General features: G+C 35.0%; 2 protein-coding genes across 3 annotated transcripts in view; one reads left to right on the forward strand and one right to left on the reverse strand.

Moving 5' to 3' along the window:
* Positions 1 to 12,544, forward strand: part of ADAM2 (ADAM metallopeptidase domain 2) — a 99,802-nt gene extending 87,258 nt beyond the window's left edge. The window contains exons 16-20 of the mRNA XM_068532026.1: positions 2,015 to 2,198; positions 6,586 to 6,663; positions 6,874 to 7,018; positions 11,169 to 11,328; positions 12,511 to 12,544. Of these exons, the coding sequence (XP_068388127.1) occupies positions 2,015 to 2,198; positions 6,586 to 6,663; positions 6,874 to 7,018; positions 11,169 to 11,328; positions 12,511 to 12,544 (601 nt within the window). The remainder of the gene's footprint in view (positions 1 to 2,014; positions 2,199 to 6,585; positions 6,664 to 6,873; positions 7,019 to 11,168; positions 11,329 to 12,510) is intronic.
* Positions 12,545 to 20,781: 8,237 nt separating this feature from the next.
* The window catches only part of LOC137755947 (disintegrin and metalloproteinase domain-containing protein 5-like), a 148,685-nt gene continuing 142,880 nt past the window's right edge, over positions 20,782 to 26,586 (reverse strand). For both annotated transcript variants that reach the window (XM_068532090.1, XM_068532091.1), the window contains one exon: positions 20,782 to 20,924. In XM_068532090.1, coding sequence (XP_068388191.1) covers positions 20,912 to 20,924 — 13 coding nt within the window. In that variant the 3' untranslated portion in view covers positions 20,782 to 20,911. The remainder of the gene's footprint in view (positions 20,925 to 26,586) is intronic.

Genomic DNA, 26,586 nt, shown 5'->3' on the forward strand with positions numbered 1-26,586 from the left:
TGTTGTCATTATTGAATTGTGAAAATTCTTTACATATCAGAATAGAATCTTTATCAGATATATGAATTATAAATATTTTATCTAGGTCTATCTTTTCTTAATGACAACTTTTTGAAGATCAAAAGATTTTAATTTTGATGAAGCCCAACTTATCCCTTCATTTTTTTTAACAGATCTTGCTTTTGGTACAATACCTAAGAAATCTTTGCCTCATTGCATAAAAGTGATAAAAGCAGAAATGTTTGTTTAGTTCCTGATTGTAGGGTGATAGCATTCAATCTTTCTACTTTATCCATGATACTATACTAGTAGGTTACACACACAGTTTTATCAGTTTGAGGAAGTTTCTGTCTGTTCCTAGCTGGATGTGACAGTTCATCATGGTTCAGTGCTGGATTTTATGAAATGCTTTCTCTGTGTCCTTTGAGAAGCTTCTGTGTTTTCCCCCTTTATTTTATTTTATTTTATTATTATTATTTTTTAACACCTTTATTGGAGTATAATTGCTTTACAATGGTGTGTTAGTTTCCCGCTTTATAACAAATAGAGACTTGTCAAGTCTCCCTGCACATACATGGAGCCTCGCAGCCAGCTAGGGATGTGATGTAAGGAGAGCTGACAGCCAGCCTTTATGGAACCACCCTCTCCAGGATCATGGCTCCAATTTCTAGCTACTCCGTCCCTAACCTCAACTGTGACCTCAGGCTTGGGCTAACAGTGCTGCTGGTTTTACATTCATTCCCTACTACATTTGCTACTTTTACTCAAAATGCTGCTGGCTGAGACTATTTTGCTCTCTGCACCAAATCAAGGATGATCTCTCTGGCACTGAATTTATTGGTTTTAATGGCCAGCCTTGCCCTGGTAAAACGACAGCTGAGAGAGTGTATGGAAATAGACCCAGGCAAGAAGACCACAGCCTTTCACTATTATTACTGATTTTATGGCAACTTTACATAAATGCTTCTCGTTTTGTTGTTTGCTTTTGATCAGTTTTCATAGCCCTGAAATGTTTGTTGTGACAAATTTGCACAGTTTTATACTTATTTGGGGGGAGATAATTTACCTATATCTTCTCTCTCTCCTAGCCCCTTCGTTAAGATTTAACTACGCAATTTATTTTGTGCCTGATTTATCACAAATCCTAGAACTGACTCATGATAAACACTCTCATCTAACTAGGAGTAGAAAGAAACTTTCTCAATCTGATAAAGCTATATGTGTTGTATATACTTCTACAAGTTACATCTAAGATAAACTTCCTTCAATGGGAAGAACTCAGTTTACATTTTCTTTAGTCTGGGACATCTGTTGATAAATTTTATTAATTATTGTCTGAAAATGCCATATTTTCTTATGAAAGATATTTTCTCTACATACAAAATGGGAAGACACTAGATATTTTGTCTCACCTTTGAGTCTGTCATTCAATAATCTGATCTCCATTATTTCTCTTGGAAAGTCAGTCTTAAGTTGTATTATTGTTCTTTTGTTGTTAATGCTTTTTTATTTTCTGGTTACTTTCATGATTTTGTCTGTGGTTTAGGCACTATCATTGTGATGTATCTTAGTGGTTCAGTGTTAATATTTATTGCATGTACTGCTTCTTGAGTGTATGCCTCAGTGTCTTGTCAGTTTGGGACCCATGATGTGGAGAGTACGTATTATGTTTGAAAAACAGAAAAGGAAATCCAATCATACCAGTAATATTTTAGATTTTACTAATATTATAGAATAGAATAAGCTTGGAATCATGTTTAAGAGTCAAAAAAGGAATAAAGAATTGTTACCAAAAAAGTGATAAGGCTAAATAGAAAGTAGTTCATAATTACTAAGATGTTGTTACTATTAACAATGCAGGAAAGGCCCTCATATTTTTTGGTGTTGCACAATTAATTGCATACATCTTTTAGCAGCCCTTAATGCTTTATTTAAATCTGTTTGCTTTAGAAATGATATTCTAATATTTCTCTGTATTGAAAACTAATGATTTTTATTTGTTGGTAAATTATAGGGATGTGCGATGTGGAAAATTACTGTGTACATATGATAAAGGAATTATAATTAATATTCCAAACGCCACTGTTTTGTATAGCAACATAGATGGACACATCTGCGTTGGACTGGAATATGCATATGATGATAAAGACAGCAGAAACATGTGGGTAAAAGATGGAACTGTTTGTGGTCTAAATAAGGTATGTAGTCTTTTATTACCAACTAATTTCCTAATTTCAAATTTTAAATGCATATTTGGTATTTTTCTCATAATTTAAGTGCACATTTAATTTCAAAAAATAAGAAAGTAGGAAGTTTTGAAAGTGAGAAAATTTTTAAAAGAAAAAATATAACCTGCATTCATGCATAGATATTATCACTATGAATATTTCATTGGCTATTTAGTACTTTTTTCATGGAAGTCATATATATTAACTGAACTGAGAATCATACAGCTCATTAACTGTTTTATTAATTATCTCATGTTACACAGGGAGTATTTTTAATGTCATGAATTATATTTTGATATAATTACTTAAAATAGCAGTTAAAGTAACATATGCCCATTTTAGTGATGAAAATAATAAAGGATTCAGAGAGTAAAGGAAAAATCAATCAAAGGCACATAAATCTGAGATATAACTACTCCCCATTTTCATGAACCTTCCATCAACTCTTTTTATTAATTGAAGTATAACTGATTTACAATATTGTGTTAGTTTCAGGTGTACAGCACAGTGATTCAGTATTTTTGCAGATTATATTCCATTATAGGTTATTACAAGATAATGGGTATAATTCCCTGTGCGATACAGTATATCTTTGTTGCCTATCTATTTTATATATACTACTTTGCATCTGTTAATCCTATAACCCTAATTTGTCCCTCCCCACTTTGATCTCCTCTTTGGCAACCATAGGTTTGTTTTCTGTATCTGTTTCAGTTTTGCATATATATTCCTTTGCATTCTTTTTAAGTTTCCACATATAAGTGATATCATATAGTATTTGACTTTCTCTTTGACTTATTTCACTAAGCATAATTTTCTTTAAGCCCACCCACATTACTGCAAATGACAGTATTTCATTCTTTTTTATGGCTGAGTAATATTCCATTATATAAATAAATTTATACATATATATATATATACATATATATATTTAAAAATCCCATTTCTAAATGCAATAGTCTGTTGATGGGCGCTTGAGTTGCTTCTGAGTCTTGGCTATTGTAAACAGTGCTGCTGTGAACATTGGGGAACATGTATCTTTTTGAATTAGTGTCTTTCTTTTTTCCAGATGTATACCCAGGAGTGGGATTGCTGGGTTGTATGGTAATTCTATTTTTACTTTTTTAAGGAACGTCCATAGTGTTTTCCATAGTGGCTGTACCAATTTGCATCGCTAGCAAAAGTGTACAAGGGCTCCCTTTTCTCCACATTCTCCCCAATATTTGTTATTTGTAGACTTTTTGATGAGAGCCATTCAAACAGGTGTGAGGTGATACCTCATTGTGTTTTTGATTTGCATCTCTCTAATAATTAGTGATGTTGAACATCTTTTCATGAGCCCGTGGGCCATCTTTTTATCTTCTATGGAAATATGTCTATTCAGTCTTCTGCCCGTTGTTTAACTGTTTCGTTTTTGTTTTGATATTGTGTTGAATGAGCTGTCTATATATTTTGGATATTAACATCTTGTTAGTTGCATAATTAGCAAATATTTTCTCCGATTCCATAGGTTTCTTTTTGTTTTGTTGATAGTTTCCTTTGCTGTGCAAAAGCCTTTAAGTTTAATTAGCTCCCTTTTGTTTAGTTTTGATTTTACTTCTTTTGTCTTAGGAGACTGATCCACGAAAATACTGCTACAATTTATGTCAAAATGTATCCCACCTATGTTCTCTTCTAAGAGTCTTATGGTTACAGGCCTTACATTTAGGTCTTTAAACCATTTTGAGTTTATTTTTGTAAATGCTGTGAGGGATTGTTCTAATCTTATTGTTTTACATGTGGCTGTCCAGTTTTCCCAGCACCACTTGTTGGTGATACTGTCTTATCTCCATTGCATAGTCTTTCCTCCTTTTTCTCCTGTTTCTTTTTATAGCATGTGATTTTTTTGTTAAAAATTGGACTTTTGAAAAACAGCCGTTTCTCCCAGTGTTTGCAGTCTGGCTCTCTGCTAGCGTAGTCCTCTTCTAATTTCTTGGGTGTGCTCTGGGCCTTGGGAGTAGCCTGAGGAGAAAGCTTGTGGTGTCTGAGATCTTTGTGAATATGCATCTTTCCTGGGTCTTTTTGTGGCTTTTCTTATTCCCCACATACATGTATGTTTTTTAATGTCTTATTTTTCCAAATAGTCTCATGCCAGGGTTGCCTTGGAGCCTTAGATGGTCTATTGTATGTTTCCACCCATTCTCTCTGCTCCAAATGTCTACAAGTCTTAGTTTCCCTGCAGTTTTCCTGAGCAGTGTGCATCTGAGATCTGAATTAGGTGGAACAGAGACCAGTCTTCAGGCAGTTCCCAGACAGGTTAGAATATTGAAAATAAGGTGTCCTCTACTCCGTTCAGTTCAAGGGAGGGAATTGGAAACTCAGCTGCTGTCTCCTCCAGACCAAGACTATGGCATGCCCAAAAAGTAGTGGGACAAGGTTTGAGCAAAATACTACAAAACTTTCTAACATTTTGATTGTGGCTTTTTGTTTGTTTGGGCATTTGCTTAGTTGCAGTAGACCTCTGACTGCTTCCAGAGCTCCTATGGGTTGCTTTAGCCAGTTCTTTTCCCCCTCCACCCCCGCCTCCTCCTCCCCCATTCCTCCCCCTCCTCCTCCTTCTTCATCTTCTTCTTCTAGGATCTCTAAAGGAGAATAAGACTTGGGGCTTCCTAGTGCACCATTTTGCTGATGTCACCCTCCAGATTATTTTTTCAGGATTTGGTAAAACCTGCTTTTAATTCTGTCACTGGTGTACGGTGCATATAATCACTTAAATACTACATCCTTAGCCATTGATGACCACGGGAGGAATGCTGGCTTCAGGTTTTGGTTACTTTTGTGGAATCACATTGTCTCACATTTTCTGTGCCTAAAAATAATTTTTATTTTATCTCAAGTGCGTAGTATTATTTGATATTACAAGTAAAAAGAAGTCTCAAAAAATAATATTTCTAAACTTTTGAGCTTTATGCTTAGCTTTCTTATTCCATTACTTGTACCACAACCAAGAAAGTTAAGACATACCAGAGACCTTGGTGTCACTGCCCCATCTCTCTTTTCATCCTTTATATACAATCTATCACTGAACTTAGGTGGATCAAACTATTTAACTCTGTCTCAAACACAACCACTGTTTTTCATCAACACCACTACCACTCAATTTCACTCTATGGTTGTCATTTTTCTGGACTACTGTAATGTTATTCTAGTTTGTCTTTCTATATTTTCTCTTGCCTTTTACATTCTCTTTTTCAAAACCTCCTTTCATCAGCTTTCCATCTTCCAATTAAATCTCTAAACACCACCAATTGCTTATAGGTTATAGACCAATTTTCTGATTAAGACTATAAGACACAGACAAACCCTCCATAATAACCTCTGTCACATCACGTATAGATTTTTTGTTCTGTGTGTGTTTCTATGTCTTTTACTGCAATATGAGCAACATGAGTTTTGTTGTTGTTGTTGTTCACTGCTGTGTTCTCAGGGCCAGGCGCATCGTAAGACTCAAATATTTAGTTAATTAATGTTTGAATGGCTGTTCTTTGCGTAACAACTGCACTGCCCTTAATATTTCTTAAAAGTTTCATAATAGATATGATGTAGGGTCATTTTGAATATTTATTCTTTTTCTATATGTACTTTGTCTTTCATTTCTATGCTTAAGTCATGTTCAACATCAGAGCTCAATAAAAAAGTTTCACTGGGGCTTCCCTGGTGGCACAGTGGTTGAGAGTCTGCCTGCTAATGCAGGGGACACGGGTTCGAGCCCTGGTCTGGGAGGATCCCACATGCCGCGGAGCGACTGGGCCCGTGAGCCACAACTACTGAGCCTGCGCGTCTGGAGCCTGTGCTCCGCAACAAGAGAGGCCGCGATAGTGAGAGGCCTGCGCACCGCGATGAAGAATGGCCCCCACTTGCCACAACTAGAGAAAGCCCTCGCACAGAAGCGAAGACCCAACACAGCCAAAAATAAATAAATAAATTAATTAATTAAAAAAAAATGTACTTAAAAAAAATTTTAAAAAAAGTTTCACTGTCCTCATATATTAAATTCTGTGTTTTTATTATTTCATAAAACTATTTTATTATAGTATTTATTACACATTTACCTTTCCTGTTATTTATTTCATGTCTGTACTTCCTATCCCAGTATAAGCAGGGAAGATGCTTTTATTGTTTTATTTACTTTCAGATAATCAGTCTCATCTAGTGCTGAAAACACAGTAGCACTATGAATTAATCACTTATTGTTAGTATATTAATATTTATTATTAAATGAATACCTCTTATGTCAGTATAATAAGGAATCCTTTTAATTAGATGCCAAGTACAGATGGTGGTACAGTTAACTTACTTTGGGATATCTCCTTTTTAGGTTTGCAAGAATAAGAAATGTGTAGATTCTTCAGTCTTGAATTATGACTGTACTCCAGAAAAATGCCACAATCAAGGTGTAAGTATCAGCACTATGAGACTAGAATAGAAATCACTGAGACTGATAGTTGGAAAGCAAACGCACAGCTAAACACACACACACACAGTCATATTCATAAACCACATAAGAAAATCAGTCTTATCTGACCTAGGTATTATTTCAAAATTTTAAGTGAACACAAATAATTTTAGCTACTTATTTTATAAGATGATATTTCTCCTGTTTCAGCTATGTAATAATAAAAGGCACTGTCACTGTAACCCTACATATTTACCTCCAAATTGCCAAGTTTCACTAGAGTCATGGGAAGGTGGAAGTATTGACAGTGGCAACTTTCCACCCTCAGTACGAGGCCTACCAGACCGTTTACCTGGTAAGTATTGATTGATACTTGATTGATATTGATTTCAATTGAAATTATAATTAAAATAACATTTTCATGTATTAAATTTAATAAAATAAGTATTTTGTCTACCAATTTATATTTAGATTATGTTTGGACATAAAACAATACACCATATATGGCTATTTAATTTACGTTTTCCTTCCAGAGACTAATGTGTTATAACATATTAAATATATGTTATAAATAAGGTATGTCAGTAAAGGCCCAGGCATGAAAATAGAAATCACTTTAGCCTTTCATACAGAAGGAATTCAGTACAAGGCATGGGGTAACACATAACGGCAGAGATAAAAGCCAATCAGAGAACAGTGAGGCAACCAGAGATTAGCAACACAGGAATCCAGTACCACTTCTTAGGGCTAAAGGCACAATAAATGGAGATGTTATTACTAGAGCCAGAATCTAAGCCATCTCGCATGACATGTAACTGTGGTCAGGGCTATATACCAGGGTCTAGAACACAGGTAGAGGTACTCTCCAGCATGAGGTGAAGGTGTAGAGGATACAGGGACACAATTGCAGATGCTAGAGACGGAGAGGGTTAAATACCATGGCAATTTCTGTCTTCTTACCCTCCAAATTTTATCCAGTGAATCCCATTAGCCAAATCTAACTAGAAGACCAAAGGTTAAGGAGCTTAGGAGATATAATTTTCTACATTTTTTGGTTCAAAGTAGAGATGGATTTTTAGAGCAAGCTGGCAGATCCAGTGTTGCTTAGGACCAGATTTCTTTCATATAGAAACCTATATTTACAGAAAATCAAAGCAAGCAGATTTTGAGCCAGACTTAGTTCTTAACATTTCCACATTCATTCCAGCATTTGAAATATAGTATTTAAGACCATACAGTAATAGATTAAGTAAAAAAGATTATAACATACTTACGTATCACCAAGCTATTTCTATGTTAGTGGGAACGGTCAGCTTATCTTCAAATTAACAGCAATTAACTGCTTCTATCCATGCACATGTATGCTGCTTCCCCAGTGAGAAGAGGACTGTTTCCTAGAATCCAGGTTGGTTTTAGTGATGTGATTGAGCAATAAAATATACAGAAGTGAGATTCGGAGACTTCCATGGTCTTCCTGCAGATTCTGATTGGGTTTTTTAGAATACTAATGCTTGGAACTCTCATTATTGGAACACTCATTCTGTTGAAAATTATCTGCTGTATATGAAGTTTGACTACATTGAGACATAAAAATAAAAATACAACCATGCAACTAAGCCCTCCCCAAATTCATGACACACAAAATTAAAATTAAATGATTATGTTACTAAATTTAGGGGTACTTTCTTGCACAACCTCTCTCTCTCTCTCTCTCCACACACACACATACAGTTTGGTACCAGATGGTGTATTTATATTTATATAACAAGAATCTAAAACATGTGCCATTAGTTTTGGAATTGGATGGTGCATGGAAGGTAGAACAGGAAACTGTTGAAGACTACTGATGTATGTTGACATTGTCTTGAGAAGACTGTTGGTGAGCAATTCAAAGACAGCTTTAAAACATGTTATTAGAAGTTGGAGAAATTGAGGACATTTATTATGAAGCAGTGAATTGTGTGGCATCCTTGCTGCCTGTGGTAATGTGGAAAGTAGAATTCATGGTTCTGGTCAGCAAGATTTCCAGGTTGGGTGACTTAAGTTACCTATGATAAAATACAAGACGATAGTAATTATTAACGAAGGAACAGCTCAGTTTTCAAGTAAAATGTCTATTTTACTTGAAAAGAGCTAGAATTTATTTGGTTTGAAAATAAAATTAATTTTTATTCCTGAATTCTTCCAGCAAAACATTCTTAAAGTAAGAAATGGCTAACAGCTAAATTTGAGATACTGAGCAATAAAATTTGATCTCAGATAAAAATTGTCAAGCGTATGTAAACCCCTCTGTTAAGACCTCAGAAAAACTTAAAGTGATGCCTCTTAGACACCTTCATCTCTCAATATACAAAAAGCCTTCTAAGTATTGTACTGGACTGCCTCTTAAAAACTCTCAAACAATAAGGTTACTATGAATCTTAAATAGGTTATTTTATAGCAGCCTCACCAGAGTCCAATATAGACAGATTTATGTCAAAAAGATTTGTGGGTGTGGTTTCATTTAATGGGGTGTATTTTTTATTTAATACACAAGAAATCCATACATTTTTAAGGAATTACATCAGTCAGACTGAAAATGGTCAAGATAATACATATGTTCTTCAAGTACTAATCAATTATGGGTAAAAGTAGACTGAAGCTACTCTAATATAAAAAGGGTTATAAGAGCTACTCCTTATGGAAAAGGAATTATAAATCATAGCGTATAACCAAGAAATCAGAAGCCCAAACTTCATGATTTGTGATTTTTGAAAATCACCACCAACAAAAATAACAGCAACAAGAAGTACAGATGTATATGGTTTCACAGGTTAATTCTGGCAAGTTTTTGCAAGGAAGAAACACCATTTTAAAAAGCAGTGGTGGAAGTGACTCCTGTCACCTCGCTGTATGAGGAAAACATATCCCTGATTCCAAATCCAAAAAGAAAGTTAACAAAGAAAAAATTACAGAACAATATACTTCATAAGCACAAATATAAGCATTCATTTGAAAGTCAATCAGTGCAATTCACCAAATTAAGAATTTTTAAAATGTATATCATTTTCTCTTTTGATGCATAAAAGTCATTTGACAAAATTCAACACCTATTTATGAATTTTTTAAAGGCAACAAACTACCAACAGAAGCAAACTTCATCAATATGATAAAAAGCATCAACAAAAAAAACCTTAGCCAATATATCTTATGATAAAATACATTGTTTTTTCCAAAATTTGAGAGCAAGGCAATGAAGTCTGCTCTCACCATGTCAATATTTTACCCTAAGTCCTAGCCAGTGCAATAAGTAAAGAACAAAAAATCAGGAGCATGAAGATTAGAAAGGATGAAATTAGGCTGCAGACGATATGATTAATTACATCAAAAATCCTAAGGACTCTACAAAAATACTTCTAGAAGTAATAAAAACCTTTCGAAAGGTCAAAGAAAATGTTTAAAAGTGGATAGTATTGCTATATACTAGCAGCAGTAAATGAAAACCAACTTAAAATCAGTACCATCTACAATACTATCAAAATATAAAATATTAGGAATAAGTTTAACAAAAGATGTGCAAGACTGAAACTAAAACAAAACTGCAGATAGACGCTAAACATACAAGTAAATGGAGAAATATGCCATGCTCACCTATTGGAAAGTTTATTATTGCCAAGATGTCAGTTCTCACCAAATTAAATCTATAGATAAAAATAACCAATCATAAAAGCATGCAACATTTTAGATATCAACAATTTGATTCTAAAATACACACAAAAGTGCTTAGAATAGCGAAAGAGCTCTGAAAAAGTACAACAAAGGACAACTTAGTTGATTTGCCTTATATTAAATTTAGAATAATACAGATTTAGTATATAGTTACAGTAATCAAGAAAAGTACAAAGATAGTTCAAAGGGAAAGGAAAGTCAGTTCAAAACATTGTATTCTAACAACTGGATATCCACATAAGGCCAAATGAATCTCAAAATTACAACTTACTTCACAATTCATATGGGATAGACGATAAATCTAAATGTAGAAGCTAAAACTATTCTTGAAAGAAACACGGGAAATGTCTACATGACCTTGAGATAAGCAATTAATTTCTTAGATGAAACATGAAAATAAATACCAATGCAATAAAAGAAAAGAATTTGGACTTCATTGAAATGCTCTTACATATGCAATATTTCTTTAAAAAAAAATTGAGTATTGAGGGAAAATTCAGTTCTTCCTGGGATCACACTATAATCCTTTTCGTCTGTATTATGAGACAGATCTGAAAAGAGACTACATGGAATAGAAGGTTCTTAATAAACAAGCAAGGAATATAGGACTATTAGGTAAGAGAAGAGTCTAACTTTGAGCACTTATGATGTCAACTTACTCACTTGATATAAAATATGTTAATTATAAAATTATTAAATGTTTAAACATTTTATTCTAATAGTCATATTAAAATGCAGAAATGGTTTTGCTATATTCCTGGTAGTTGCTTTCAAATCACTGGTGTTTTCTCTCCTAGACAGGCGCTATATTGAGAATGTTTACTATTCCAAACCTACGAGATGGCCATTTTTCTTACTCATTCCTTTTTTCATTATTCTCTGTGTACTGATTGCTACACTGGTAAAAGTTTATTTCCAAAGAAAAAAATGGAGAACTGAGGACTATACAAGCGATGAGTATATTAATTTCATATTTAAGATTCATTACTTTTGTAATTAGTTGGCCTACATAGTAACCTATCAATGAATAACATTATGGTGATATAACTAGTAATAATTCCGATTATATATTTATCTTTACATGGAAATTTAATATGTAATATATTAATGATCAATATAATGAATAATAAATTTCTTTAATCTTAAAATAACTTGGACTGTGTTAAGGGCAAATTTAAGTAGAAATGATTTCTAGTTAATGTTTATCTACCTCCTTTTACTATTTGATCTTAATTATTAAATATGTATTAAATATTATTACTTTACTTTTTAATATTTATATATTTCAAAGAATTTTGCATACACTATTTTATTAAAACATAGCATGGAAATTTAGGAGAGTAGTTAAGCTTTAAGGCACTTAAATAAATTGAGAGGCAGCCAGAGTTGGAAAAGATTAGGAATTAATATATAATAGTAAAACTGAAAAATCTAGATATAGCCATGGCTAATCTACAGAAAAAAAAATTTTTTAATTAAATAACCTTATAAATATCTGAAAATATGCTTCAAGAATAAAATAAATATTAAAATTGGTTTATTTTCTTTCATGGAAATTGCTATAAAATAATTTCTGCCTTTGAGTTTTACATCTATGCCCTCCATCTTAATTAAAATGAAATGAATTTTATTCAAATATTTAAAGAATTTTATTGAAGTATTTAAAGTTGATAAGATAATATTAATTAAAAGAGAATACATTTCATAGAAATATTTTGAAAAGTTTATGTAAAATTGCTGAAGTAATACGTAACACATAAAATAGTCACATAATTCAGATAATATTTAAACATATTAAAGGAATTTTCTTATATTAGATGACTTTATTGTGGAAAAACTGGGCAGAATATGAATGGTAAAAAAAAGTGTAAAACTATTTAGCTAATAATGTTATGAATATAAATATGATCTGAGTTCATTTCCAGGTAAACTTATATTACTCTGCTTTTTCTCATATTAGTCTTTCTTACCAGTTAAGAGGTGCTCTCGGTGGTAAGATATTCTTAAGTAGTGACTGCTCCCAGATCTCAGATAGGGATTCAAAACTATTTCAATACTGATAAGTGGTACAGAGTTTTGTAGAACCACCTTTGAGGAAAATACAATTTTAAATGATTATTTTTATTTTTAAATATATAGGCAACTGGAAAGTGAGAGTGAGACCAAAGACTAGCCTGGAAAACAAAGAATCCATGGTATCACAGTAAGTATCAACTATTTTAGGATGAGAGGAAGAAACAGACAAACAGAAAATTCAATGTATTAGATAGATAGAAGTAATATAAATGTATATTAAATGAAGACAGTAATATAGCTGCATATAATAAAAATCAAATTGAGGCATATTTTTCAATATTGTAAGCTATATCATAGACATGGTAAATCTGTCACCTAAAATATGTCTTGGAGTGCTATCTTTTCTCTTTTTTTCTAATAATGCTTAATTCTTTAGCATTTGTGTGTTCAAAATGTTGGTTACAAATAAATTATTGATACATGATAGAACTCTACTTCAAAATAAGTGTACCCTCATGCCATTTGTTGAATTAATCATCATTTTTAACTTGATTGATCATACAGGTGACTTTTCCCCCTTTATTTATTCTACCAGAGTAATTATCTTTGATGGACAGGAAAAATGTAAAAGAAAACGTACATGCCTTGCCTGATTACCTGGGATTCAAAACCTGTGCATTATGTCTTTCATCTGTCAAGAAAAGATAGAAGTTTTCATATATAACATAATACCACAAATAACTTATTTGCAAGGAATGCATGTTTATGAGTTTTTATATTACATATTTCTTATTTTTAAAGTTACCTCATATTAATTCTGTTAGTCAGTAGGCATTAACTCTGTTAATGAGTAGGCATGAGGTAAGGAAAGTTTATAATATAATACATGCAATACCATGATTAAAGGCCACTGTTATATTTTAAGTTGCAATGGTATGTGGTTGTGTTATAGTCTCATGGTCCATAACCAATCAAAAGACAACAATAAAAATTAAAAAAAAAAAGATTTGGAAAAAAATTTCAACTATATGCTGCTTATAAAAGACAATTTCAGTTATATAAAGGTTCAAAGTAAAAGACAGATATATATACCATGGAACTTTAAACAAAAGAAAGCTTGGTAGACTTTAACACAAAAAGCATTAGTAGATATAAAGAACATATCATAGTGCAAAAGGTAAATCTAAGAAGAAGCTACAATAATATAATTGTGTGAGTTAGGGTTCTCCAGAGAAACAGAAGCAATAGGAGTTATATAGATAGATGGGGGGTGGGAGGGATGAGGAAATTTATTAAAGGAATTGGCTCACATGGTTCTGGAGGCAAAGAAGTCCTAAGATCTGCCATCTGCAAGCTGGAGAGCCAGGAAAGGACTGGTAGTGTAATTCAGTGTGAGTCTGAAGGCCTGAGAAATGGGGGGGCCAATGATGTAAGTCCCAATCTGAGTCCAAAAACCTGAGGACCAGGAGTGCCAGTGGGTGTCCCAGGTTAGGAGAAGGTGGATGTCTCAGCTCAAGCAGAAAGCATATTGACCTTCCTCTACATTTTTGTTCTGCTCAAGTCCTCAAAAGATTGAATGATGCCCACTCGAATTGGTAAGGGTAGTCTCCTTCACTCAGTCTAATGATTCAAATACTAATATCTTCCCAAGACACACAGACACACCCAGAAATACTGTTTTATCAGACATTTGGACATCCCTAAGTTGACACATGAAATTAACCATGACAAGTCTCCCCCTTGTCAACTTGGCACCCATATGCATCTCCTTAAGCCATACTTAATCTCCAAATAAAGGTCATACCTCTGCCTAAAGTGATATAACTATCCTGCATACAACCAAAAATGCCCTAATTCCTTTCCAGAAGAGGAGATAAAACCCTTGAGTGATGTTTACTCTTCTCCTGATATTTTATAACTTAAATACCATGATGTAAAATTTAAAATATTTAAATACTTATATAAAGTCGATACATGATAAAGGAATAAGAGAGGAAAGAAAGCAAAGATATTTTCTTAATATATGTTTACATACAGACAAATGTATTCATAACAAAATAAGGAGAATATACTTGTGAAATTACAGTCTGCATTTCTGTAACTAGTCACATGGTTGTAGCTGGTATTTATAACTACCTTCTTCTACTCTCCGCTCTGCATTCCCTTTGACTTCATCAAGCACCTGAGCTGCTTTGCTGACCCAAACCTTCATTTCTGAAAGGTCTGCACCATTAGTAATCCTTCCTGGATGGAGTTGTAGTTCTTCACTGACCTTAATTACAGAGCACGGTAATACTAGGAGACATTCCATGGGATTTCCTGTATTTCATACATACTCTCCCTTACTGCCATTGTTGAGTAGTAGTACAGTTCCCTTTGGTAGTCAAGATCATTAACCACAGCCAATACCTTACCTCCCTTGTTTTCCTATTGATTCAGAGGTATGAGGAACCGAAGTAGCCATGTAGCAGTCTTAATTCCAATTAAAGATATCACTGTTGTGTTTACTGGCGACAGCATTCTTCCCTCTGGGACTAAGACCTCTAGGCCAACAGAACTTAAAGTCAGGAAACAGGAAGCAAAAATTTTGCTAGTGGATCACTTGGGGTAATAGTGAGTGGTGCCACTCCTCTTTCCACCCTTCAGTTCCTGGACCCATGAATCCTGGTTATTGGAGAAACAGCATCATATATTGGACAGTCTTCTGGAGAACCTTGCCCCAGCCCTGAAAAACACTGCCACCTAGCCAGCACTGTAATAGAGTGTTCAAAAGGCCATTCCACCCTTCTATCAAGCCAGCAGCTTCAGGATGGTGGGGAACGAGTGAATTCCATGAGCCCAGGGCCACTGCTGCAGTTCTTTTGCTGTGAAGTTAGTTCCTTGATCAGAAGCAATGCTGCGTAGAATACTGTGACGGTGGGTAAGTCATCCTGTCAATCAATGGATGGCAGTTTTGGCAGAAGCATTACATATAGGGAAGGTAAATCTGAACCCAGAGTGTCTATTCCAATAAGGAAAAAACACTGCCCCTTCCTTGACGGAAGTGGTCCAATGTAATCAACCCGCCAGCAGGTAGGTGGCTGATCATCCTGAGAATGGTGCCGTATCCTGGGCTCGGTGTTGGCCTCTGCTGCTGGAAGATTAGGCACTCAGCAGTGGTGCTGCCAGGTTGCTAAGCCCATCCTGCCACCATGATCACTTTATTCATTAGCCCATTTGGTGATAACAGGCATGGCTAGGAAATAGGCTGACTAGTATCCACAAAATGGGTCGTTTCCACCTGATTATTAAAATTGTCCTCTGTTGAGATCACCCTTAGTGAACATTCACATGGGACACAAACATCTTCATGTTTCTTGCCCATTCAGAGAGGTCTAGCCACATACTTCTTCCCCAGATAATTTTGTCATCAGTTTTCCATTTATATTCCTTCCAAGTCCCTGATCATCCAGCCAAACCATTGGCTACAGCCCAGAATTGGTATATAATCGTATGTCTGGCTATTTCTCCTTCCAAGCAAATTGCACAACCAGGTACACTGCCTGAAGTTCTGCCCTTTTAATAGGATTTCCTTTCACCACTATCCTTCAAGGATGTCCAAGAGAGGGGCTGTAGTGCTACTGTGGTGCCTGCATACCAGGCAGAATCATCTGTAAACTAGGCCCAAGTCTTCTCTTCCTCTGTCAACTGATTATAGGGAACTCCTTGTGAGTCCATAAATGCAAGCTGAGAGAAGGCACTCTAGTGGTAGTTGGGACTATAGGCATTTATTCCACTTCTTCTTGTAACTTACCTGTGCCTTCAGGGCCTGCTTGGGCCTGATCACAGCTTCCATTTCCATGTGATGATGGAATGTTTCTGTGCAGCCCAATTTTATGACTTGGTGGTCAGAAAACACTCAGTTTATGATCAACAGCTGAGGTTGCAGTATAATTTGGTGGCCTATGGTCAAGTGTTCAGTCTCTGCTAAGGCTCTACCAGTAGCTGACCAAAAGTTGTTTTTGAAAAGGAAAATAGTTCTCTTTGGATTACGTCAGGGCCTTTCTCTATAATCCTAATGGCCTGCACCGTGATACACATATGGGGCCTGCCAAAGGCTCCAAACAGCACCCCTATCTGCCACTTCCCACTTCAAGTACCATTGGATCTGCTGGCTTATGTGGCCCAAGTGGAAGAGCAGCTTGCATTGCAGCCTGGACCTGTTGCAGAGCCTTCTCCTGCTCTGGGCCCCATACAAAACTAGCAGCTTTATGGGTCACTTGGCAAATGGGTTGGAGTAACACACTCAAATGCGGAATATGTTGTCTCCAAAATTCAAAGAAGCCCAGTAGGCATTGTACCTCTTTCTTGGCTATAGGACTGTCCAGAATCAAAAATTTATCTTTCACCTTAGAAAGAGTATCTCAACAAGCCCCACACCACTGATCTCCTAGAAATTTCACTGGAAATCGAGATAGATGGCCCCAAAATTTTAGTCGGATTTATTTCCCACCTTCTGACAGCAAATGTCTTACCGATAAGTCTAGAATAGCTGCTACTTCTCACTCACTAGGTCCAATCAGCATCATGTTATCAATGTAATGGACCAGTATGATATCTTGTGAAAGGGAAAGGTGATCAAGATCTATATTATGACATAGGGCTAGAGAGTTGATAGACCCCGGGTAGGTAGGACAGTGAAGGTGTATTGCTGACTTTGCCTGCTGAAAAAAATTGCTGCATACCAGGGACCAGAGGATGTGTTAATTTGCTCAAGCAATGAAACCACAATGGGTATGGCAGATGCAATTGGAGTCAGCACCTGGTTAAGCTTAATGTAATCTAAGGTTATTCTCCAAAATCCATCTGTCTTCTTTGCAGGCTAAATAGGAGAGTTGAATGAGTATGTGGTGGGAACCACCACCTGTACATCTTTCAAGTCCTTGATGGTGACACTAACCTCTGAATGTCTTTCTCTAAATTAAATCAGAGGAGGTTGGACATTTACAATTTGCTCATCATGGCTATTTTTGGTCTATGTTTTGGCCAACCAACCGAACTGTTAGAGCACTTTTAACTCCTAAGCTGCGGCATTAAATGCAGAATCTCTTCTTAGTGAGCCCATGTCAATACACTTGGCTTGATGCAAGTTTATGTTCCTTCCACTGTTATCCCACACCCTTAATATCCCTTCCCACAGAGCTTCTCTCGATGTCTGCTTATATAAATCAGAGAACTCAATTAGTTCTTTTGGAGTGTAGTTCACCTCACCTTCAGAAATCTGCTTAGACTGAGTCTAGTTATAGGTCTAGAAGCAAAGAAGGATGGTGCGGGTCAGTCCTGAGGAGAATCGGCAGTGTCTTGAGTCCAAGACCATTTCCTCAGGGTTAATTCCCTCAAGTTGAGGTGGAAAGGCTGAAACCACCGTGGGTGGAGACAGCACTGTGGGTGAGAAGGTCAATTCCACTGGGGTTGGGGAGAAGACTTTTGCTGAGGATGGGGAGGCCAATATCAATGAGGCTGGGAGGCCTCTTGCACGATGAGGACTCATCAGGATTTAGGGGGTCAATGTCCCTAGCTTCAACAGCATATTCCAACACATCCCCATCCCACCTTATACGGTCTCATTCTTTCCCAATGAATGCCCTCACTTTGACAACAGACACCCTGTGAGGCTAGGAGGTCAACTTGCATTATAAATCAGCCAGGATGATGTTCTCCATGTAATTTTCAGCAATTTCAGCCCTGGGGCTATAGGAGATAAGTCCTTTCTTCAGGGCACACCTGGAAGCCTTTAGGTCATTTACGCAACACCTGACCTGGGAATTCAGATCTCTGAACTTATCTTTTTCTTTCCCTATGTTGTCCAGCGACATTAGGAGAAATCAACCAATGTTATTATATTCCTTAGTTTTCCAAAAATGTTCAAAAATATCATATAGCATCACGTGGCTCCTTTCTTCCTATAAGTGGTTGATTAGAAGTATCCAAAGCAGATATTTTGCATATCTCTGTAAACAGTTCGTTCCATGGACTATCAGTGCTCTTTTTACTACCGGAAATAGAGATAATAGCATCTTTTTTTTTTTTTTTTTTTGATATGGACCCTTTTTTTTTTTTTTTTAGTCTTTGTTGAATTTCTTACAATATTGCTTCTGTTTTATGTTTTGGTTTTTTGGCCACGAGGCATGTGGGATCTTAGCTCCCTGACCAGGGATTGAATAAATGCACACCCCTGCATTGGAAGGCGAAGTCTTAACCACTGGACCACCAGGGAAGTCCCCGAGTCAACAGCATCTTTAAACTTAATCAGATTACAAAGCCAGTTCCAGGAATCCCAAAACCAATTCAGAAAACTCATCCTTTAAGTCCCCAAAACTGTATTAGTCAGTTAGTCAGGGTTCTCCAAAGAAACAGAACAAATAGGAGATTTTATATATATATATAGAGAGAGAGAGAGAGAGAGAGAGAGAGATGAGATTTATTATAGGAATTGGCTCATGTGGTTATGGAGACCAAGAAATCCCATGATCTGCCATCTACAAACTGGAGAACCAGGAAAGCTGATGATGAATTCTGCCCAAGTCTGAAAGTCTAGAATGGGAATGGGGTTGGTGACAGTATAAGTCCCAGTCTGAAAAGCAGGAGTGCCAATGTCTGAAAGCAGGAGAAAATAGAAGTCTCAAATCAAGCACAGAGCAAATTGACTCTTCCTCTGTCCTTTTATTCTATTCGGGAGCTCAGTGGATTAGATGCTGCCCACCAGCATCCTTGAGAGTGGTCTTTACTCAGTCTTCTGACTCAGATGCTAATCTCTTCCAGAGACTCCCTCACAGAAACGGTCAGAAATAATGTTTTAATCAGCTCTCTGGGCATCCCTTAGCCCAGTTAAGGTGACACATAAAATTAAAAGTCACAAAAATTATAACATTTTATAAATCTTAATAACTTCAATACACATAAAGCAAACATTGTCAGAAAAAAATTAGAAAAATCAACAAATATAGTGAGGGATTTGAAAAATATGATGAAAACACATGACCTACCTCATATAGAGAACAGTATACCCAACCTCTGCAAAATACATATTTTAAATATGTATAAAAGATTTAGGGCTTCCCTGGTGGCGCAGTGGTTGAGAGTCTGCCTGCCAATGCAGGGGACGCGGGTTCGAGCCCTGGTCTGGGAAGACCCCACATGCCGCGGAGCAACTAAGCCCGTGAGCCACAATTACTGAGCCTGCGCGTCTGGAGCTTGTGCTCCGCAACAAGAGAGGCCGCGATAGTGAGAGGCCCGCGCACCGCGATGAAGAGTGGCCCCCGCTTGCCACAACTAGAGAAAGCCCTTGCACAGAAACAAAGACCCAACACAGCCATAAATAAATAAATAAAATAAATTTTTAAAAGTCTTTAAAAAAAAAAATTTAATGATATATACCACATGCTTAGGTATAACTCTTAACCAATTTCTCATGACTGAAATATTTCAGATTATGTTCTCTAACGAAAGTTAAGACAAATATATTATAAAAATATAAAAATCCCCAAATATTTGATATAATACTTTTCTAATTAATCCATGGATCAAAGAGGAAAATTCAATGAAAATTAAAATGTTCTTTCGTACATACTATAAAAATACTAAAGAAAAATGCATGACATAGGTAGGTCTTGCTTAGCGGGAATCTAAGCCGTCTGAAAACTGTTGACACAAATAATCAATAATGACTCTATAATAAGGAATAGAGGGGGAAAGGGGTGGGGTGGGAGGAATTGGGAGACTGGGACTGACACACATACACTGATACTATGTATAAAATAGACAACTGATGGGAACATACTGTATAGCACAGGGAATTCCACCTTATGCACTGTGGTAATCTAAATGAGAGGGAAGTCCAAAAGGGAGGGGATATCTGTACGTGTATGGCTGATTCATTTTGTTGTGCAGTGGAGGCTAACACAACATTGTAAAGCAACCATACTCCACTAAAAATTAATAAATAAAAAAAAAGGAATCTGAATACACTAAAGCGGGTACACAGCTTTCAAAGAGGAGAAGCAGTAACAAGAGAAACACTGGATTCAACTCCTATCTGAGTAAATACCACTGGGACAAGTCACAGGCTAGCTGAAGTTTAGGAGCTCTGCAAGGAAGGAGGAAGGTAAGACTGCTGGGGGTGGGGAGGAGATTCAGGTCAACCTGAAGAGTAGAAAGGAAAAGCGATGCTCTCTATCCTGGGGTCATGAGGCACACCTGGCAGGCCCTCAGGGCTTTATGGGGTGAGGGTCTTTGGCTGCTTTTACCTGATTCAGAGCCTTTTCTGGATTCAAGTTAGAGTAGATAGGTTGGAAGTTGGAACTGAAAATACAGAGAAAACACCAGATATAATTCAGGTGATTCAGGTGCAGATGATTTATTATTTCATAATTTAAACCCTCAGCAGTGACAACAGAGGCGAGGGAGAAATATGTTTTTTTCCTTCTTGGTTTAGGCCAGTTTCTGGTGATTTATTTGGTACCATCCTCTCTTCAGGCCAAGATTGTTAGAGACTGTTACTGTGAGGGAAAACAAGACAAAGCACAACACAAAATACCAGTGTTATTTTTTTTTTTGAGCCCACATATTTCTTTTTTTTTTTTTTTCTTAGTCTTCTACTAGAGTGGCTTCCTAAAATATCCTAAGTGTTTATCTATTTTTGGTAACTATTTAGGTTAATAAAGCAAAGTGCCTTTAAATTTCCATTCTAAGTATATAAACTGATTTTAGCTTAGAATAAAAAAGAAAAATTGTGATATTTCTGAGTACAATCACATTTTATAAAAGATAAAAACACCAACATATAGGCACACACACGTCTGTACATCTATATATATTGAAATATTTTAAAATGATCATCCTAGGTGCTAAGATTAATGATGATTATTTTTTTATTCTTTTGAATATTTTTAAATGAAGGTTTATTACTTGTACTACTATAATAAGAAGCAGAATGATTCACACACTCACAAGCACGTGCAATTTATTGAATAAATCAAGAGAGGAGAGTCAAGGCAAGATTTGGGTATCCCAAGCTCTCTGGACCAAAAATAATCTTACTGTCATTAAAATCTAAAATAATCCTTCAGAATTATGAATAATGAAAACAGTTAAGCATAAAATAAAGTCAAAACGTTTGTTGTAAACCTCAGCACAAAACTGAAAACGATAAAATGTTTTTGGAACCAAGAAAATAATGTTTAAAAAACAGGAATTTATTAACATTAGGCTAGGTCTAAACTCCCAACTTACATAACAGAAAAATCAGTGGAGAGAGAGATGGGAGAAGGTAAACGTACTCTAAGCATCCCTCATACTAAAGGAAGTCTCAAAAATGCCTCTAATCCCTTACTTTTATATTACATATATTTCTTTCTATGCCATACTCATTTAAGAAACAGCTCATTACTAAGTGACACAGTGGAAAATAAAGAAAATTCAATGAGATAGTGAACGAAAGTAAAATTTAAGATATGACTCAGAAAGCACATCACTCAAATGTACAAATGACTAAAAATAACTAACTTATGAAGGTTACAACTTGATACAAATGGATTGGTGGTGATCATTACAACCAGGTAATTTGGCAGTAGATATCAAAAAGCAAGAATGTAAATATTATATTTATGCTTTGATCAATCTCTCTTCTAGGGATTTATCCTGAGGCTACAATTTATATAGCCTTTATAATTTATTAATTATTTAGCCTATTATAATTTATATAAGGATGTTTATTACAGGGTGTTCATAATACAGAAAAACTGGAAGTAGTTTACATATTCATAATAATGGATTTTTTAAATGTTATTTTTCATTTTTAAGTTGAATACTATTTGTCACAAAATGATGATATAGGCCTAGATTTTAGGATATAAAAGTTTCCCATAACAGTCTCTAAGTTAAAAAAAAAAGTATAAGTAAGTAATTTTATGTTTATTCTTTAGAAAAATTTTTTAAGAATATATACATCTATATTGTTAATGGAACTTTTCTTTGGGTATTGTGATTATGAGAAATTTATCTTTAATTCATATACCTACCTAGGTATTTTAGATATTTTAATAAATACTTGATAATCATTAAAAATCAGAAAGATGCTTTTTGAAAATAAAAAGATCTATATTTTAATTAATTGTTAGTTCTAAAGTTTACCTGGTTATCCCTACTTTCCTTTCATATGAATTTCAGAATCTTTTTCTCAATTTTTCCTACCCTTTTATATAAAAAATATTTAGTGAGTTTATGTTAAATATACAGAAGCTTACCTATATACAGATTATTGATATTTGAAAAGAAAAGAATAAGATTTAAAGTTAAAAGTATAAAAAAAGAAGTAAAGACAAGCAGATTCAAATTAAATGGAAAAGGAAAAAAAATATTTTAGGTAATTAGACTCAAAATTTATGGAAGATCTCCTTTGCAAAATTCTAGGAAATAAAAGTTTAGTTATAATATAAAGTAAATATAAAATGTAAGTATGATAGTTTTAAAAATGAAAATTAAAGTTATAAACTTAATTGAAACCTGATAGCTTTAGAAGATGCTGAACTGCTGAACTGTTATAAAAGTATTAAAGTAATAAAATATATGCTCCTGCCTGCCGTGTGTGAGAGTCCTTGTTGCTTGATATTCTAACCAACACCTGAGGTTGCCTGTTCTTTTAATTTTAGCCACTCTTATAGGTGTGTAGGGGACACTTGTTTTTATTTTAATTTGTCTATTTCTGATGATTAATGATGTTGAGCAATTTTTCATGTTTTGAGCTCCTTTGATATCATCTTTTGTGAAGCGTCTTTTCAAATATTTTGCCTATTAGGCTTTCCCGTGTTTTGTTACTGGTTTGCAGGGATTCTGTATATATTCTGAGTAGGAGTCCTTTATTGGAAATATGTATTACAGACATCTTCTCCCACATTGTGGCTTCCCTTTTCCCTTTCATAAGGGTGTCTTTTGTGAAGCAAAACATCCTCAAGGTTTAAAAATTTTTTCTACTGTGCTTAAGAACACTTAAATGAGATCTACTCTCTTAACAAAAATTTAAGCATACAACATTTTTAACAATAGGGACAACGTTGTACAGCAGATCTCTCGATTTTGCACAATTGAGACTTCATTCTCATTGATTAGCAACATCCCACTTTCCTGTCATCCCAGCCTGAGGCAACAACCATTCTACTCTCAGTTCTATGAGCGTCACTATTTGAGATATCTTAAGTGGAATCATGCAGTTATTTGTCCTTCTGTGACTGGCCTGTTTCACTCAGCATAATGTCCTCAAGGTTCATCTATGTTGTCACAGATGCAGGATTTCCTTCTTTTTTATGGCTGAACAACATTCCATTATATGTATATACCACATTTTCTTTATCCATTCATCCAATGATGGACATTTAGCTTGTATCCACATCTTGGTTATTGTAAGTAGTGCTGCAATGAACACGAAAATGCTAATACTGATTTGAGATCCTGAGTTCAATTCTTCTGGAAAAATATCCAGAAGTAGGATTGCTGGGTCATACAGTAGTTCTATTTTTAATTTTTTGAGGAATCTCCAACAGTTTTGCACAGTGGCCACAATATCTTGCATTCCCACCAACACTGTACAACGATTCCAATTTCTCCACATCCTTGCCAACACTTGTTGACTTTTGTGGGTTTTTTTTTAATAATAGCCATTCTAACAGGTAATATACCTCATGTGGTTTTGATTTGAATTTCCCTGATGATTAGTGATCTGAGCTACCTCTTCCTATATCTGTTGGCTCTAAGTATGGTATTTTGGGAGAAGCATCTATTCAAGTCTTTAGCCCATTTTAAAATCAGGTTTTATTTTCTTTTTTGTTTCGATGGTAGGAGTACCTTATGTGTTTTGGTTATTAACCCTTTTTCTGATACATGGTTTACAAATATTTTCTCCCATTCCATAGGTTGCTCTTTCACTCTATTAAATGTTTCCCTTGCTGTGCAGAAGCTTTTTAGTTTGATGGAGCCCCACTTGTCTATTTTTTGCTTTTGTTGCTTGTACTTTTGGTATCAACCCAAAAATTCATTGCGAAGAACAATGATATGAAGTTTCCCCCCTATGTTTTCTTCTAGGAGTTTTACACTTTGGGGTCACTTTTAATCCACTTTGAGTTGATTTTTGTGTATGATGTAAGGGTTCAATTTCATTCTTTTGCATGCGGCTATCCAGTTTTCCCACCACCATGTCCCACTGCATATTCTTGGTACCCTTTCAAAGATAATTTGACCATCTATGTGGGGATTGAATCCTGGGCTCTCTATTCTGTTCCACTGGTCTTTATCTGTCTTTATAACAGTACCATACTGTTTTAATTACAGTAGATTTGCAATATATTTTAAAATCAGGACGTATGATGCATCCAGCTTTGTTCTTTCTCAAAATGTTTTGGCTATTGAGGGTCCGCTGCGGTTCCACATAAATTTTAGAATTTTTTTGAATATTTCTGTGAAAAATGCCACTGGAATTTTGACAAGGGTTTCATTGAATTTGTAGATAACTTTGAGTAGTATGGATATTTTAACAATATTAATTGTTTCAGTCCATGAACACAGGATGTCTTTCCATTTCTTTCACTGCTTTCTTGTAGTTATCAGTACATGAGTCTTTCACATTCTTAGTTAAGTTTATTCCTAAGTATTTTATTTTTTGATCCAATTATCTATGGGATTGTTTTCTGAACTTCATTTTAAGATAGCTTATTTTTAGTATATAGAAATGTAACTGATTATTGTACATTGATTTTGTAGCCGGCAGTTTTACTAATCTTGTTTATTAGTTCTAATACTTTTTTGTGGAATCTTTAGGGTTTTTTTATGTGTAAGAACGTGACATCTGAAAACAACAACAACTTCACTTCTTCCTTTCTGATGTAGATGTCTTTTGTCGCCTAATTGCTCTGGCTAATACTTCCAGTACTAGGTTGAATACATATGGTGCCAGTGGGCATTCTTACCTTGTCCCTGATGTTAGAGGAAGTGCTTCAACGTTCTCACTTTCACTATGATGTTAGCGGTGAGCTTCTCATATATGGCCTTTATCATGTTGTAAATTCCTTCTATTCTTAATTTGTAGAAAGAATACATCATAAAAACATTTTGAATTTTGCCAAACGTTTTTTCTATATCTATTGGGACGATCTTGTCATTTTCATTCTTCATTCTGTTAATGTGGTGGGTGTATCACATTGATTAATTTTCATATGTTGAACCATCCTTGCACTCCCATGATATCACTTTCTCATGGTGTGTGATCCTTTTCATGTGCTGTTGAACTTGGTTTGCTAGTATTTTGTTGAGAATTTTTGCATCTATACTCGTCACAGATATTAGCTTGTAGTTTCCTTTTTCTGTAGTGTCCTTCTCAGTTTTGGTATCAGAGTAATGCTGGCCTCATAAAATGAGTTTGTAAGTGTTACCTCCTGTTCTACTTTTTGGAAGAATTTTAGAAATATTGGCTTTAATTCATCTTTAAATGTTTGGTAGAATTCACCAGTAAAGCCAATCTGTCCTGGGCTTTTCTGTGTTGGGAGGGTTTTAGTTACTGGTTCAGTCTCCTTAACTAGTTTTTAATCTGCTCTATTTCTTCATGATTTAATCTTGGCAGGTTGTATGTTTCCAGGAATATATTCATTTCTTTTTGGTTCTTCAGTTTCTTAGCATACAAATATTCACAGTAATCTTTCATGAACTATAAACTATAAAAAGATTATTTGTGTAGTATCATTTGTAATGTCTCCCCTCTTATTTCTGGTTTTATTTATATTAGTCTTCTCTCTTTTTGTGTTAGATAGTCTAGCTAAAGGTTTATTTCTTTATTTCTTTTTTCAAAAAACATGCTTACTTTTGTTGATGTTTAAAATTGCTTTTTTCTTCTTCATTTTGTTCATATCTCCTCTAACTTCTACTATTTCCTTCCTTTCACTTACTTTGGGCTTAGTTTGTTCTTTTCTTCATTCCCTGATGTGTAAAGTTCGGTTGTTATTTGAGATCTTAAGACAGTAAAATGAATGAAAACTCCAAGGCTCTATCTTATTAGCAATAATTTTTTTCTGAGATAACATTATAACCATAAGCACATCTGACATTTTTATAATATCAGTCCTCTTTTTACGTGGCAGTAAAATGTCATCAACATATAAGTGCTGCTTACCAAACCTC

This window comes from Eschrichtius robustus, chromosome 21 (assembly GCF_028021215.1).
Source record: "Eschrichtius robustus isolate mEscRob2 chromosome 21, mEscRob2.pri, whole genome shotgun sequence".
NCBI classification, from domain to species: Eukaryota; Metazoa; Chordata; class Mammalia; order Artiodactyla; family Eschrichtiidae; genus Eschrichtius; species Eschrichtius robustus.